This window comes from Lagopus muta, chromosome 20, assembly GCF_023343835.1.
Source record: "Lagopus muta isolate bLagMut1 chromosome 20, bLagMut1 primary, whole genome shotgun sequence".
NCBI lineage: Eukaryota > Metazoa > Chordata > Aves > Galliformes > Phasianidae > Lagopus > Lagopus muta.
Window position 1 is genome coordinate 9382854 of NC_064452.1, and position 15536 is coordinate 9398389.

Below are 15536 nucleotides of genomic sequence, written 5' to 3' on the forward strand. Positions count from 1 at the left end.
GACTTCAAAGCCTGCGCTGGATGCTGGGTGGTTCTTGGGGGATTTTGGCTTCGTGACCCATTTAGCAGCCTGGCTGGGCACTTCTCCCTGCAAAAGCTGCTGCAGCTCTCAGTTGCTTTTTGAAGTTTTCAGGTGAGGAAGAAACAGCTTCTCTTGCTGCTGCTGTCCTGCTGAGGCCTGTGTTTGTTCACTCTTGATGCATTGCAAAGAAGCTGTATTTTTGGCTCTACCTGCCAAGGGAGGTGACAGATGATCATGTTTTCCCTGAAACGAGACACTTCAAAGCTGTGTGCCAGCTGCAAACAGGAGCTGCGCTCCGCTCTCCCCCACCAGCCTCCCTGCTGTTATTTCCCTGCTTTGCTCTGTCTTTAGCAAATGTCCCCCATGGCCAAAGGTGTCCCTGGGCTTAACTGTTTTGGTGGCCAAGGCAGCTCCAGATGTAGGGACACGAGGGCTCCCTGTGCCCTCTGGTACAGCTCTGCCTCAGCTCCCACCAGCTTTACCTCCCTGACCATGGGATGCTTTGGATTTTGGCTCATGGCTCCTGCTGGCACTTCTCTGCATCTTTATGAAGACAAGCCATGTGTGGGGGCCTCTTCTTTCAAAGATTTCCTCAGCTCCCTTCTGAACACAGCATTTAGGGGGGCTGCAAGCACAATCTGCAGTAAGGGTGCATCACGGAGTGCGGGAGCAATGAGGAACGGAGGAGCAGTTAATAAATGAAAAGCCATTTCATTATGGGAAATGAATGTTTAATGAGTGTGGGATGACGTCTAGACAGGCGGTCGGTGCTGGCCATGTGGTGTGCGAGGAAGACTCAGCCCAGGCAGCCAGCCCAGCCCCGATCTTGTGCCAGGAGGAGGTAGCAAAGCTTCCTCAGGAGCTGCAGGGCCACAGGGAAGGTCCCCTGATACCACATTGCTGCTGCCGCCCCTTGCGCCTCTCCTGGTGAGGCCCTGAGGCTGTAGAGGGTCCTAGGAGCTGGGGACAGCCAAGCTGCAGGCTGACCCAGCCTGGGGCAGGGCTCAGGGCAGCACTCAGGAGCTCAGTGCAGGCTCCTGGGTTTTAGCTGTTTTTAGCTACAGAAAAGAGGTTTCAAAGACTGAAATGGACCCATAAGGGGGTTGGTTCCCAGCAGAATCCCTTCTAGAGTCTCTGGAAGTACCAGTTGTCCCTGCAGAAGCACTGTGCTGACGTGCCACAAGCCTGGCTGCTGCTGGGGACAGGACACGGCACTCTGGCTGCTCCACAGCCGCCCAGATCCTGCCCCAGGCTGAGCATGCCTGGCCTTGCTGGGCGCCGGAAAGCAAAGATGAAAAGCTTGAATCTTCTTGGCAGCTGCAAAGAGGTGGAAATAATGCACTCTGACTTCATCCCAAGGGCTGCCTTCCTAGCTTTAGGGATGGCATGCTGAACCAGCCCACAGCTCTGCTGAGCTTGCCTGGAAAACACTGACAGGACCCCTCTGTGCCTCTGCCCTGCTCCATGGCCCTGTCGGACGCACAGTGTCCCCTTCCTGGGTGCCAGGAAGGGCTCTGCTGTTTCTGGAGATGGAAATTTTCTCTGGGACACATGCTGTGCCTGTAAAGCAGCAGGGATGGGCCCAGTGGTGCTGCAGAACCCGGGACCAGAGCAATGGGCTACGCAGCCTGATCAGCACTTGGCTCTGTGACTTCTTGGCTGTGCCTATGGGTGGAAAAGAGGAAAATAAATATGTGTTTGCTTTCCCACAAATGGAAGCCTCTTCCATGGGGCATTTCGCTCCACCTTTCTTAACCCTGGGATTTCTGCAGGGTGGACACCTACAAACAGTTCCACCAAAGGCCTGACACACAATTTGTCCTGCTGCAGTGTCAGAAGGCTTGGTGAGATGTAGGGGCATTGGGTGAGGCTAGTTGGAAGGGATGGGAGGTGGTTTGGGGGTTTGATTTTTTTTTAGTTTTTTTTTGTTTTGTTTTCAGTTTTTGTTTTTGTTTTTCCCTATTTATCCTCCTTGCTTTGCCAAGGCATTTCCATATAGGGATGAGATGCTGCTGCCTGTGGTGCTGAGCTGTGCCAGGGGACTTGGTGGGGAGTGCTTTGCATTCTCTTGTGCTTTTTAACAGATTGAAGTGATTGAGAGGCCAAAACCAATTTTGTTCAAAACTGTGGTGAGTTTTAGACAGCCTCAGACTTGATAGAGTTTAGAAGCATCTTTGTGCTGCAATCTGCCTGTCTGAGTTCTTGCTACTAGGAGAGCCTGGGAGGTATTTCTTGGTAATGAAGAGCATTTCACTCGTAGACTGGGCTGCACACACAGAGCCATGCAACAGGAAGGATTTAGCCATCCGGTGGCACCAGCAAAGTCATCCTGGGTCTTGCAAGACTGGCCTGGCTGCTGGGAGAACATCTGGCCAGGTCTGCCTGAGGTGCGCGCCTTGCTGCTGCCATATGGTGACTGTGAAGCAATAGCTTGGCCCCAAGTTTTGCTAACGCACAAAAATACTTTCTGGGACCCTGCTTCAGCAGCAAGCCTGTGGTGAGCAGCTCTGCGCAGGAAGCAGTAACCACAAGCTATATATACAGCTCCCAGCAGAGCTGCTGCTGCTTTTGATGTGACAAAATTAAGGTGGTGTTTTTCAAAGAAATCCAGCATGTTGCCTTCTTCCACTGCCAAGGCTGACACAGTGAGAACTGGGGCTGGGCTCCTGGATGGTTCCTGGACCTGAGCTGGTATGGGGAGGTGGGCAAGGACGTCTCTTTGCCTCCAAAAACTGTGCAATGCTGAAGGCTGCTGGTTCCTGAGCCACGGGGAGGAGCACATGTCTGGTGTGTCATGGCATGTGCTCTTGCTGGCTCTGTTTGTGTTCTGAGCTGGTTTAGAAGGCACAATGTCAAAATGCAAGCAGCTGGGGACAGTGTCAGGATCTGAGCTTTTTCCCAAGATGGAAGTTGAGACCCTGAGGCAGCTGAGAGGGACCCATCCTGCTAGCCCATGGTTCTGGGAGGGGGAACCACTCGTGCTGGGTGCCAGCCTCCATAGCCTCCCTGATGTCCCATCACTAGCAGTACACCCCTTGGAGAGCAGCTGCCAACAGTCAGGCAGAGCAGGGAGCACCCAGCTATGGCCTGCTCCTGCTATCCCCAAAGGATGTGCAGTCTCTCTCCTCCTCTTGTCCTGAAATCAGCCTCTAGGTCTCACCCTGCCCCTTTGCTGCCTGCACTCTGATCTCACTGGCCTACCCTCATAGCCAGGCTGGGCTCACTATGGGGTTGGGATGGGCACACAGCCATGGCCCCTTTGCTCCTGGACAGTGAAGCCCTGCTTTGCCTTTCCCATGCCGTTTTGCAGAGTGGGGCTGACTACAGCTTCCTTGTGAGCCAGAACATGAAGCTCCTGAGCGCACTGGAGGACCTGCGGCACCGCTGCTCCAGCCTCACCGAGGAGAACAGCTTGCTGGTGAGTGCAGAACACAGCCCCTTCCTGCACCCTGGCCAGGCACCAGGCTGGCTCAAGACACACCGGTGTGGATGATGCATGGGGAAGGAGTCTTGGCTGGGCCAAGCTCCAAGAGAACAGCACATGGGGTCAGCTGGGGTGAGCAGGGTGTTTTGGGTCCCCTAGGTGCCTTTCTGCTGCACCCAGTGTTGGCTTGAGCAGGACCCCTTCCTGGTGACCTGCTGATGCCCTCCTTGACATCCTTGCCAGGATTGTTTGCCTGCTGGCAACTGCAAGAGGCTTTTCCACAGCTGCCAGCTTTGGCAGAGAGAAAGGCAGCAGCGAACTGACGGCAGGGGAGGGGGAAGTCGCTCTTGTTTCCTCTTTAAGTGGAAAAGCAGAAACACTGATTCAGTCAGCCCTGTTCTGGGTTACAATGCAGCAGTGCCCCCTGCTCAGTGGGAGCTTGGCACCTGATTCCAGCTGCACCCCAGCACCCAAAGGCAGGCCAGGCTGCCACAGTGCAGGCTGCCCAATCTGCCCCACTCCCACCTCCTTGGGTTCCACATTCACAGTCAGCAGCCAGGAAATAAGAAGAGGGGATTCTCCCTACTGAATCCTCACCAGAAAGCATCCTTGCCTGGGAAGCCCTGTGGTACATGGATGTAGCCACCCTGGAGCTAAGTTCTGCAGTGCTGGCAGAGCTGCATCAGTCCAACCCTATAACTTTTCAGTTCATCAGCAACCCTGGCTCTGAACTACACTGTGCAAAGGGGAGCACCTTGCATTGCTCATTCTCCATGCGTCTCTGAAAGTGTAGGGCCATACTGCCGTCCTAGGCAGAAGTGTTTCCCTTTTCTCAATGTAAATGTCACAGCAGCTCTTTGAAAAGGATTGGAAGAAGGCAGGAAAGAATCCGAGAAGAGCACAGATCATGCCAATTTTTTCCCTTCAAAATACCCTTAAAAGATTAATCATTCAACATGTATATAACTAGATTCAAAACACGTTTTATATAATTTTCTTGCACTAAGAACATAAATTCAGCACGCCATGCGCACTGGGGAGGGTCACCCACTGACAACCATGGATTTTAGCAAAGCACTGTCATAAAAGCTGGCGTCAAATCTTACTCTCAAAAATCAGCCTCTTGTCTTCTGACTGAAGGAAATCAAATAAGGCAGTGGAAGCAGCACGTGCACTTGGTGGGATCACAGAGGTAGTGAAGGAAATAATTGGAAGGATCAGCTGACCTGGCGTTTTTGCTAATGTGAAAAGACAGCGCAACACATCTGGGTTTGACCTTGAGAGAACAAGGAGCAGCTTATCGAAACAGACAGATAACAAATAAAAGGGGATTAAGAGCGAACAGAATCAATAGAAAGGAAAAGGAAATTTAGTTTGCAAACATTGTAAAGTCCTTGGCTGCTCTCTCCCCGTCCCCCCAACTCATGCTTCAGTGTCAGGGGAGCAAGGACAGCTGCAAAGCTCGCATTGTAACATGGTGCTGCAGCACAAACCCACAGTGATGTGTTGAACACTGAAGCAGCAGGGAGATGAACAGGGATAGGCTTCGGAAGGGGCAGCAGCCCCAAGGTGCCAAGTCCCAAGTGGCAAAGGCAGAGCCTGCAAAGAGCAGAGAGAGTGTAAGGTTGCAGAGCGTCCATAGGCTGGATGGGGCAAGGGGTTTCTTTGAGGAACCAAGATGTGACGTTAACAAAACATCAGGAGAAGCGAAGTTTCAGTGACCGTGGAGGAGACAAGTGAAGGAGGGTGTGTAAGCACTGCGGAGGGACACTGAGTGAGGTCTCACCTTGGCCCTCTCCTTCTGTTATCCAGCGCAGGAGCTGCTTCCCCGAGACGGAGGAGAAGGTGAAGCACCTAAAGAGGAAAAACGCAGAGCTGGCGGTGATCGCCAAACGACTGGAGGAGAGAGCCCGAAAACTGCAGGAGGCCAACCTCAAAGTCGTGAGTGCTGAGCCTCTGCTGTGCTGGGGCCTGAGCTAGGAGAGCACCTTGCCCCCAGGACTTCTTGTTTTTTGCTTTTGTTGGGACAGAAAGGCCTCCTCTTTCCTCTTTAATTAACCTGGCGAGGCCATGCAGCAAACTTGCTTTGTACACCAGCGACAGAGCAAAAACCACAAAACTGAACTGAGGAAAGAACCATCACCAGCTTCTTCAGCTCGTGCTTGGGGAGCTGGTTTTGAGCAATTTCCTCCTAATTGGTTTCTTGCTGTAAATGTGCCAATCTAATGTAAAGTATTAATTTAGGTAATTAGCTCAGCTTTCCCTGGGCTAGTCATGAAAATAACTCATCTGACTTCATCGAAAAGAAACAGGAAGTATTTAAATAAGAAAAGGAGTGTGGTAAAGCAAAACAGGAAGGGGTGAGATATTCTGCTCTGCCTCGTGCACACCTCACTAGCATTTTTGTGCAAGTGGCGTGTTTTTTTTCTTTCTCAAACTGAAGAGGAGCTTTTTGCAAACCCAGTAGTTTCTGATGTGGTGCAGGAGTAGAGGGAGATGGCTGCAGGATATGGTGCTTTGCAGACAAACATCTGCACGAGCTACATAAAGGTAGCTTGCAGCAGAGTAGGGGAAAAATGTTCTCCCACTGGAAGGAAATCGGGGTAGGGGGGAAATTCAAGCCCTTCAGGATAGAAAGAAGAAGCAAAAGCTTTGCTGGTAGGGGAAGGTAGGGGATTTTCCTGGCATTGCCTGCCCTCTCTGTCCCTGGGCCCTGCACTGCACTAGGAACACGTCTGTCACAGGGTTTTGGTACTTGCAGCTCAACAGTTGCTGCCAGATGGACTTGTCAGGTACTGTGCCAAGAAAAATCATTTGCTATACAACCAACAGCTATGCAGACCCTCCAGGAACTTCACAAATGCTGTTTCATTTTTTTTCCTGTGTTTAAGTTTGGGATGGTGGCTGTTTGAGCCCTGGGTGAGCCCTAGGAAAACCAAGTGGCCAGCTCAGGACATGCAGGGTGCCCACCTGTGGTGCTGGTACCCCATGGGAGAGCTGGCCTTAGGGACGGCTCCTACTGAGAGCTGTCATCCTCAGGTGACTGTAGCTGGGCAGCATCAGCTGTTCTGGCCCTGGCTAGGCTCTCCCTCACCTCTCCTTTTGACTGTCTTTTCCACCCATCCTTGCATAAGCTCTTTCCCACTGTCTTTCGAAGACAGCTCCATTTCTCCTCCTGGCTTAGCCTCCTCCACCCTTTGCTCATCTTCCCTGCCATTCTCCTCTCCTCCTCTCTCCATATTTCTCCCTTCATCCTGTCTTCCTCTCCTCTCTCTGCCTGCAGCCCTCTGTACTGTCTGTGTGTGCGTTGGCCTCATCTGCTCACCTCACCTTCTCCTTCCCACTTCTGCTTTGATCTGCTCCTCGAAGAAGCATTTCCTCTTTCCTCTGACTTTTCCATATGCCTGTTTTGCTCCTCTCTCTGTCTTTTGGGGCTAGGCTGCATGTCCTGGCCCTGGTCTCTGATGACACCTGGGATGATAGTTGGCCGACATCATTCATAGAATCCTAGAATGGCCTGGGTTGCAAAGGACCACAGTGCTCATCCAATTCCAACCCCCTGCTGTGTGCAGGGCCACCAACCAGACCAAGTTGCCCAGAGCCACATCCAGCCTGGCCCTGAATGCCTCCAGGGATGGGGCATCCACAACTTCTCTGGACAACCTGTTCCAGTGCACCACCACCCTCTGAGTGAAAAATACCAATGTATGTGGCTTTCTCTCTTGCTGCTCTCTCTGGGTTTAGGTAACTGCTCCAGTGCCCCTGAAGGGTTCCAGCCTGGAGCTGTGTAAAAAAGCATTTGCCCGCCAGCGTGCCAAGGACTTGACAGAGCAAGCCAGTGCTCTTCTGGCAAAAGACAAGCAGATTGAAGCTCTGCAGCAGGAGTGCCGGGAGCTGCAGGCTAAGCTCATTGCAGGGAAGGTGAGATACTTCGGGGACTTTGTGCAGTGGCTGGGTGCAAACAGTGCAGTAACGATGTCAGGAACCAGGCTCCAGCAGTGCCATGGCAATTAGTTTCAAGGGCAGACTGAAAACAGAGTATGTGATGAGTGAGTTGTTATGGGGAAAGTTAGAGGAGCATGTGGCCAAGGCAGGATCCAGACCACTTGGAACAGTGTGCTGGGGGACATCCCATTTCTCCCTCTGTGGATTCACAGATCCTGCACTGCCATTTTCATCAGCAACTAAAACTGTCTCCCTGGAAAACCCCAGAAGCCACAGATACAGAATGGCCTTTCACAGTATTAAGCTTCAAGTAAGACATAGAAGCAGGACTTCCTTTTAATGCATTTCCTTAAAAAACAAACCAGTTGAGCACATTCCCAAGAATCACTCCAGATTGCACACTCTCAGCAGCAGCTTTTAGTGCTTGCAGCCATCATAGTGATGATATCTACATGCAAACTTGTGTTACTGATATTATGTGTACAAATCCTAAAATGAGGGTGGGTGTTCATAAAACTCATAAGATCTACAGTGCTGATTGTGGACATGGACTGGTGGCCCAGCACAGAACTTGCTGAAATAAAAAGTGGGATAAAAGGGAAAATTCAGCTCATCCTGAGACACATGTGTAAAACTGCTTGGACACTCTTTCAAGGCACTTCTCTGAGGTGGTTACAAAAGGAGTTTCTGCAGGCACCTAAATTAGGTGAAACAATTCCTGCTCAGAGTGGCCAGAGCAATCTGTTCTGGTTATATCGGATCTGTCTTTTGTTCACAAGCTACACAGTTTTAATGCAGGTCAGTTAATACACTCTCATTCTCCCTTTTTCACTAGTATGCAAGTGGTCAAATGCAGTGCTGTGTTTCTGCACCCAGTTGAGCAGAAATAATACTTCTATTTCTACCTACTCATGGGAATATTTAGGTGACAAATACTTTCTTGCTGAAAGCAGCTTTATTTCATTCCTTGAGCTCTGCATGTGTTCACTTCAACTATGTGTTTGCAAGTAGATTCTCTGCCTTTCGCTAACATAGATCTAGTCTAGACAAGAATAATTGGGTGTTGTTCACTGTTTGTACAGAGCTGTCCCAGTGATCCCTTCTGGTGTTAAATCACAAGAGAAAGTTATCTAGGTCTGAGTGCATTCTATAGCCTTACCAAGAACAAATTTCCTTCCTGTGCCCATGACTACTCACTGCAGACTCCCACAGAAGGGGGAACAAGCCCTCTGATTTTCACAGCAGAGCGTGCTGAACAAGCTGAATCTCCCAGGGATAGGAAGCTGACAAACTGTAGAAGAATGTGACAAAGGCAGGAGAGCAAGATTCATTACTGGCCAAGGAAATACGTATGGGTGCAGTCCTCATAGCTGATGAGACTTCAGTTGCTGCTTTGCTGCTAGGGCATGGGCAACCACCCTGGCTGGGAAGGTGAGACCATCTGTGTAACCTGCCAAGGCACCAGCAGTGAGGGCCATCAGTACATGAGCTGGGAATCTGCAGAGAAAAATTGTCAGAGAGGAAATTATTCTATCTGATCCTGTGGGTTGTTTTTTTTTTTTCTTCCCCATTTATCTTCCAAGCAAGCTGCTCATTAAATTTTAATTCTCAGCTAGTTAAAATTCAAAATTCCCCTAATCTGTCTGCAGCATGCAAAATGCATTATGCCAATGAGGGGGTTTATGAGCAGAGATATTATGTGCATGCTCAGAGTTTGTAGCCAAATCATTTTTAATCTAGTGCACTTGATTCAGCACAAATCTTTCAGTAGCTATGAAACAGATGTACTCTGTTCATTTTCAGTGGTAGGACGACACGCGCACCAGGCTGCAAGAGCGGGCCTTGTTTTGCCAAGTCAGAGCTCTCAGGGTAAGATGTTTGCCTGAGATCATGCTGCAGTGACAGGTTTGCAACAAAGGCCCCGTCCAGGTTCCACCAGGCTGCCGTTTCTTGCAGTGGGGATTCCTGGAGGCTGCAGGGAATGGCAAGGCAGCTGCAGAGGACACAAATAATAGGAGCTGTGAGTGGAAGACTGAGCGCTCTTCTGCTCTCTTATTTCCCCCCCGGCTTTGGAGGCTCTCTATGGAAATAGCTGCTTCTATTTTCTGGTGGGGGAAGGGAGCTTTTTAGGCAGTCCCCGCCAATTTTGTTTGAAGAACTAACCCTGATAGCCTCAGTGTGGGTCTTGCACAGAGTGCGCGGCTGCTCACTTCTTGAATCTGTAATCAGTTCCCATTAATGGTGCCTCGGTTTCCCCCTTGTTGTTTGAGAGTAACTATGCTTTTCTACAAACTGTATTTGCAAAGCACATGCTATTTTTAGGGTGAATAAGAAGTGAACGGGGAAGCAGATTAAATTTGTCCTGGATACCAATTATGCATTCACTGGCTTAGGAGCTTTCCAGGGGAATGAGCAATGTCTCCTTCAGCAGCATATTTGTAAGGGCAGGTTTTCATAACCAGCTTTTGTATGTCTGTACGGACACGCAGGTACGTGTCTTTTTCAGCTTTCTGAAGTCTGAAAACCTTTGAGGAATTAACACAAACTGGTGGCGTATTCTCACTGTTTTAGCAAGACTAAAATTGCACTGGCTTCCTTTAAAAGCTGCTGGCTTTGCGTCCAGAGTGGACAGGACTGGCTACTTGTAGGATAGAAGCCTATCCACACAAGCTCTCTGTGGTCAGAAATCAGTAGCACTTTAAAAAGCCAAACACCTTGAGTCAGAAGAAAACGCGTCTCAGATACGCTTCATTCTTTCCAACGTTAAAGCCCTAACCGGCAGGCACGCACAGGGCTGCAGAGAATACCAGCACACACAGCAAGGAGAGGAACCCAGCTGGGGCTCTTGTTTTGCTGTGGAACGAATAAATGAAATTGTATTATCCTGACACGCTCTCTGCTGGCAAACACTTAGAAAGCACGCACTTAGAAAAGCCCTTTTTACCATAGCTTTACACTGGGAAATTACGTATTGACACTTAGGATGCGAAATGACTGCTTTGGAGGAGTTGGGGGCCCAGGAAAGAGAAGCTGTGGTGTGCTCTGTTAGGGAACGGAGTGTGCTGGCATCTGTTGGCAGCACTTCGTGCTTTACACCCACCCTTAACCTGCTGCAGCCGCACGCCGTGCTACCGTTCCCCGCAGGGTGACCCTCGCTGCCTGAACGTGGTGGACTTCGACCGGCTGCTGCGGGAATCCCAGAAAGAAGTGCTGCGGCTGCAGAGGCAAATCGCTCTGAAGAACTTCAAGGACTGCCTGCGCTCCTCCAAAAACGGCTCGGGGGGCTCCTCGCCGAGCGCCGCCGTCCGCCCGGGCCCGGCGCCGAACGCCCGCGGCAAAGACTCACCCGCAGCGAAGGAGGTGAGCCGGGGGGAGCCGGCGGCGGGATGGGCAGCGCGCGGCACGGTGAGACGAGCGGGACAGCGGGCGACGGCCTCACCGCTCCGTTACTCGATTCGCTCCCACTCGAGGGAATCCGATCGAGGCGCGCGAGCCGCGGTTCACGTCGGCCGGGCCGGTTTTCAATGGCGGAGGACCGGCCGCGTGTCCCCGAGCCCCGCGCGGCCGCCGCGCCCTCAGCCGGGGCCTCCCGCACAGGCCGCGCTGCGGAGCGACTCCACGCTTAGCCTGCCGCATCCCGGCCCCATCCCGGCCCGGCCCGGCCCTGCCCTGCCCTGCCCCTCCGCGGCCGCAGCGCTCCGGCCCGGCAATCCCCGCGGCGCCGCCCCCCCCCCCCCCCCCGGCGAGCCGCGCGCCGGCAGGTTAAGGTAAGGCTGGGCCGCGGTGGGCCGCGGTGCTGGGAGCGGGGCTGTGCGCTGCCGGGCCGCCGGGGCTGCGGTGCGGGGCGGCGCGGGGCGGCGGGGCGGCTCAGCCCCTCCGCTGCGCGCTCTGCCGCGGGGCCGGCCTGCGTGCGGGCCCACTGCAGGCCGCGGCCCTGAGGGGGCGGGCGGGAAGCGCGGTGCCGTCACGGCCGGGCTGCGTGGGGCCGCGGGCGGCCTGGGGGCTTCCGTCAGTCGTTCGTTGAGTTGCGATGTTCTGGGGCAGGACGTCACGCCTGCAGCCTGGCGCGCTGCTCTGAGCTCTGGTTTGTTGCCGCCGTGCTCCTCCTGCCATTTTTTCTTTCTTGGAGGATTCTCTTTCATTATTCAGTGTTAGTTCATAGAATTGCAGAATGGCCTGGATTGAAAAGGACCACAATAACCATCTCGTTTTAACCCCCTGCTGTGTGCAGGGTCACCAACCACCAGACCAGGCTGCCCAGAGCCACATCCAGCCTGGCCTGAATGCCTGCAGGGATGGGGCATCCACAACCTCCTTGGGAAAACCCATCATCTTTTCTAGTTGTCTATCTTTGTGTCGTTTTTGTGTCACAGCATGCAGGATCCCCCAGAGCAGCATAACAAAGTTCTTTCCCTTTCCTAATAGAGCCCTTTGTCTTGTTGTCTAAGCATTGGCTACTACTGAAGCATCGTTTGTCCCATGCCACGCTGTGATGTGTTGTCCCAGTGCCACAGGGACCCTTCACCGTTTGTTTCATCACCACATCAGTATTTGAGGTGCACAGCTCCTGCTGCCTCTCAATTCTTGTTTTCCCCAGACATTTATCCAAGAGAATCCCTTCCCCTCTTCCTACATCAGCTTAGTGTCTGAAGAAGCCTTTAAAAAAGCACTGTAGCAGCGTACGAGGCAGGCTGTATGTGCTGCACCTTCCTCACCCATTTTATAGCATCAGGAGTGTAGCATAGAGTTGATTTTTTTCCTTTTGTTTAAGTACTTGCATGTTCTTTGTTGCAATTTGATTGGTTTTCCTATGGCTCAGATGTCAAATGTTCAGGTCTGTGTTTCCCCCGATCCCCACTGGAAGCCTTTTAAAACATGACTTTTACCACCTTCCAGTTGTTTTGCATTGCATTAGAGAGGTGGCATAGTGCACATCCTTACTGGGTGCTGAAAGTGAGACATTCCGTTCATGGCGAAAGGTTTGTTTTGTTTTTCTTTTTAAATTCAGATGAATATTGTCTAATCTCGGTAATTTGTTACTGTTTATATTTATTATATTGGTTTCTACAGTTCTTCTGGTTGACACTTCGATCTTTGAGACAAATCCTCAGCTGTTCTTCACAGTTTGAGATTTCTGCCACGGTCAACCCTCACCCCCCAGATGATGAAGATAGATGCACAGACTTCTTTTGTTTATTATTTTGGTCCTACTCTGCCCTAGTTGTCCTTGAACAGCCCTTTTATACCTTGATTTTCAGTTGACCCTGCAGAATATGTCAGATTCTTCTCATGATAGAGAATATGCATTATATCCTTTCTCGTAGCTGCTCTTTTCCAAAATCAGGAGTCAGTCCTCATTGTCCAAAGATTTCCCAGCTGAACATAGCAAGAAGGCTGTGTGGTAGGCATCAAAGAGCAGGGAGTGAGGACCTGGGTGTGCGTGGGTGCAGTGGTACGGTGTTGAGGATTGAGTTAGCAAAAACCACAGGTACCACAAGTACAATAAATGATTTTGCTCTTCTGTCTCCTTCTGTAGCACAGTGTGTCAGCGCTCTATCCCCTGCCTTTCAAGGAACTTCCTCAGGGTGTAAAGAACAGGCTTCTCTTAGTGGTGTTGGAAAATCCCTTTTCTCTCTTCCCTTTCTGATCTCTCTGCTTCTTTATTTGTGGTTGTAGGATGATGCTTATCTCTGTAACAATACTAATGTAGTGAGCACACTGGTAGCGCTCACTTAAGCAGCCTCCTACTTCCCACTGCACATTCCCACTGCTCTTCCAGTCATGCTGCTGTAGGCTGTGTTGAGCTGCGGAGTGTTATGGACTAGAGGACGGATCTGGGTTAAAAACAGCCCAGCAAACGTAGCCTTCTTCCCACTTTTTCTGTAACCTGAATCAGTTCTGTGGTCCAGCTCTGTGACATTGCACAGGGCTGTCCTGGCACAGCAGGGAGACAGGTTGTGGTTGGGTGGGAGATGCTTCAGCATTTCCAGGGGGGGCAGGATTGTGATGATGCTTTCTGCATGCCAAGGACAGGGTTTTCTAGAAAGACTGCAACATTTTTAATATACTTTATTGCTTGCTTTAAACAGTCTGGTCATTTGCCAAAGCCTGGGTGCATCTGTGCCTGTTGTATGCTTGACTTAAGCTGCTACGTTCTGGACATCTCATCAGCAGCACAGCTTCACCCTGCTCTGTCCCTGGGCTCTGCCAAGATAGGTGCTCACTGTGGGCAGCTGTTCTCTGGTTATTTTTAACTGTTTTCTTGAACAGGTTCCGTGCACCTGGTTCAAAGAGCATCTTTCAGTCCCTGCTGTGAATGAGGTGGCTCAGCTCCAGGGCACAGCGCTCACCGTGATGTGTGCCAGTCTCATTTAGCAGTTGTCTGGTATGGTGATGGGTTCTGAGGGACAGTAAGAGTGTGTGAGCACGTAGCTGGGAGGTTGTCTTTGTTCTTGGATGGAAATTAGACCTGAGTGGGCAAATGTAATTTTACAGTTTTTGAAAGTTGTCTGTAATTAGGAATGTAATCATTGTATGTATCATTTTACTGAAAAGTGCTTACAAACAAGCAGAGATTTCTTACATATCTGCTGTGAGAGTATGGCTTATTAAGCATAGTGCATGTAACTGGCACAGTGGGTATCTGACCTTAGGTGGCATCTGCTGGTGTTCCTTGAGACATTATTTCATGAAAGCTGACTGAAATGCAATGTTTTGACAAAACATATGATGGCATGCAAGGGCCCATGGCTTGGGTGGAGGACCTTGAGATTTCCAGCTGTTGAGACATGGGAGTTCCATTAGGGAAGCCAACAGCTGTTGGCTTCCCTAATGGAACTCCCATGTCTCCCTAATTATAGGGCTGCAGGAAGTCCCTATCCTAGACAAATCAGTGCAGGAAGCTCAATGCAGGATGTGAGTTTCAGGACTCTGCTGTTTCAAGCACCAGCTCTGTAGCAGAAAATCTGGAAACTTTGTTAGCATGGGCTTGCCTGGAGTCTTACGGTTTTCTGGCTTTCAACATGAAAATTGTTGTAGTTGAAACCAGGGTTAAAGTCCAAAGTAGTTAAAAGAGACTTCGGTAAGTATTGTTCTGGGATGCAGTCCTGGTAACTGACTGTGAAGGGAGCTCAGATGTAGTAACTTCGATCCCTCGCTGCAGCTGTTCAGAGTGAGATGAGAAATTCCACTGCTGCTGACAGGTGGCTGAAGGTTACAGGCTGAGGTGCAGTCACAAAGTCCTGCCTCTTCACTGCATAACTTTGATGTTCATCAGCTCCTGACCCTAAAACCTACTTATCAAAAATAACTTCAACATTTAAAGAAAAACAGTATTATTGTGGCCCTTTTTCATCTGCCTACCTCAGGCCTTGTCCTGCTGTCAGTAGTTAGTCTGGGCAGACTGAGCCATGTCAGCTATCGACCAGACATTTCCTGTAGTAGCTGTGAAGGGTTTCCCTTGTTTCTGTGTTCTGTTTGGTGTTGGAACATAAGGCACAGCACATTGGTTGTTTCTGTCCCTCTCACCAACAACCAAGGTAGAATGCCCCTTTCTTAATACCTTCTTTTCTTCCTTGCCTTCTGGATGCTGAGATCTTTGCTGATTTTTCCCTTTTGGTTGTTTAAGGGGGTAGTGTCCTCCCATCTAACCATCTTCCAGCTGTGATTATTGTTTTGGAGTTTGCTTGTGGGATGTTGCTATCTTAGGTGCTATGGCCAGGAGAATGTCTTCCTTGGTGCTCCTGGCTGTCTCTGAACTCTGAGATCTCACTTGCTTTCCAGGTGGAACCAGGTGTGCTACCTCTGGGCCCTGCCTTGGAAGGACATGAAAACTTCCCTCCAAAAAATGCAGTAACAGACCAAGAGAGCAGCCAACAGATACAGCAGCTGGTGAGTTGTTGCCCTGTGCACGGGTGCAGGAGGGGTCGATGTCTTTTGGCACTTTCTTTCCAGAGCAAAGCCAGTCTGGTTCTGGATGAAGAACTTCAAGTTTTTCTTGAGTTTTCACCCATAGAATCCAGACAAAGATTTTAGGAACTGAAGTCTTTTTAGATGCAACCTGCAGAGGCTGTCTCTGCATGGAAAGTGGTGCTGGGTGCCAGCTCCAGGTATTGTGCTGAACTGGGGGTATGCATCAGTCTGAAAG

At 50.7% G+C, this 15536-nt stretch overlaps 1 protein-coding gene and 1 long non-coding RNA gene across 13 annotated transcripts in view; one reads left to right on the plus strand and one right to left on the minus strand.

The window, feature by feature from the left end:
• TSPOAP1 (TSPO associated protein 1) overlaps positions 1-15536 on the plus strand; it is a 65236-nt gene that overhangs the window by 8888 nt on the left and 40812 nt on the right. For 7 of the 9 annotated variants that reach the window (XM_048967135.1, XM_048967128.1, XM_048967129.1 and 4 more), the window contains exons 2-6: positions 3332-3439; positions 5258-5386; positions 7190-7366; positions 10535-10750; positions 15173-15280. In XM_048967135.1, coding sequence (XP_048823092.1) covers positions 3332-3439; positions 5258-5386; positions 7190-7366; positions 10535-10750; positions 15173-15280 — 738 coding nt within the window. Of the gene's footprint in view, positions 1-3331; positions 3440-5257; positions 5387-7189; positions 7367-10534; positions 10751-11126; positions 11158-15172; positions 15281-15536 lie in introns of those variants that run through there. The other 2 variants (XM_048967133.1, XM_048967137.1) reach the window with 2 other exon arrangements.
• On the minus strand, positions 238-10609 carry LOC125703108 (uncharacterized). 4 transcript variants are annotated; one of them, XR_007380770.1, is made up of 4 exons: positions 10491-10599; positions 8550-8887; positions 5232-5299; positions 238-1686 (listed from the first exon to the last, which is right to left on the minus strand). It is a non-coding gene; the product is annotated as an uncharacterized LOC125703108 (long non-coding RNA). The 4 variants fall into 4 exon arrangements; XR_007380772.1 differs by lacking the exon at positions 238-1686 and adding an exon at positions 3446-5044; XR_007380771.1 differs by lacking the exon at positions 238-1686 and having other exon boundaries at positions 3446-5299; positions 10523-10609.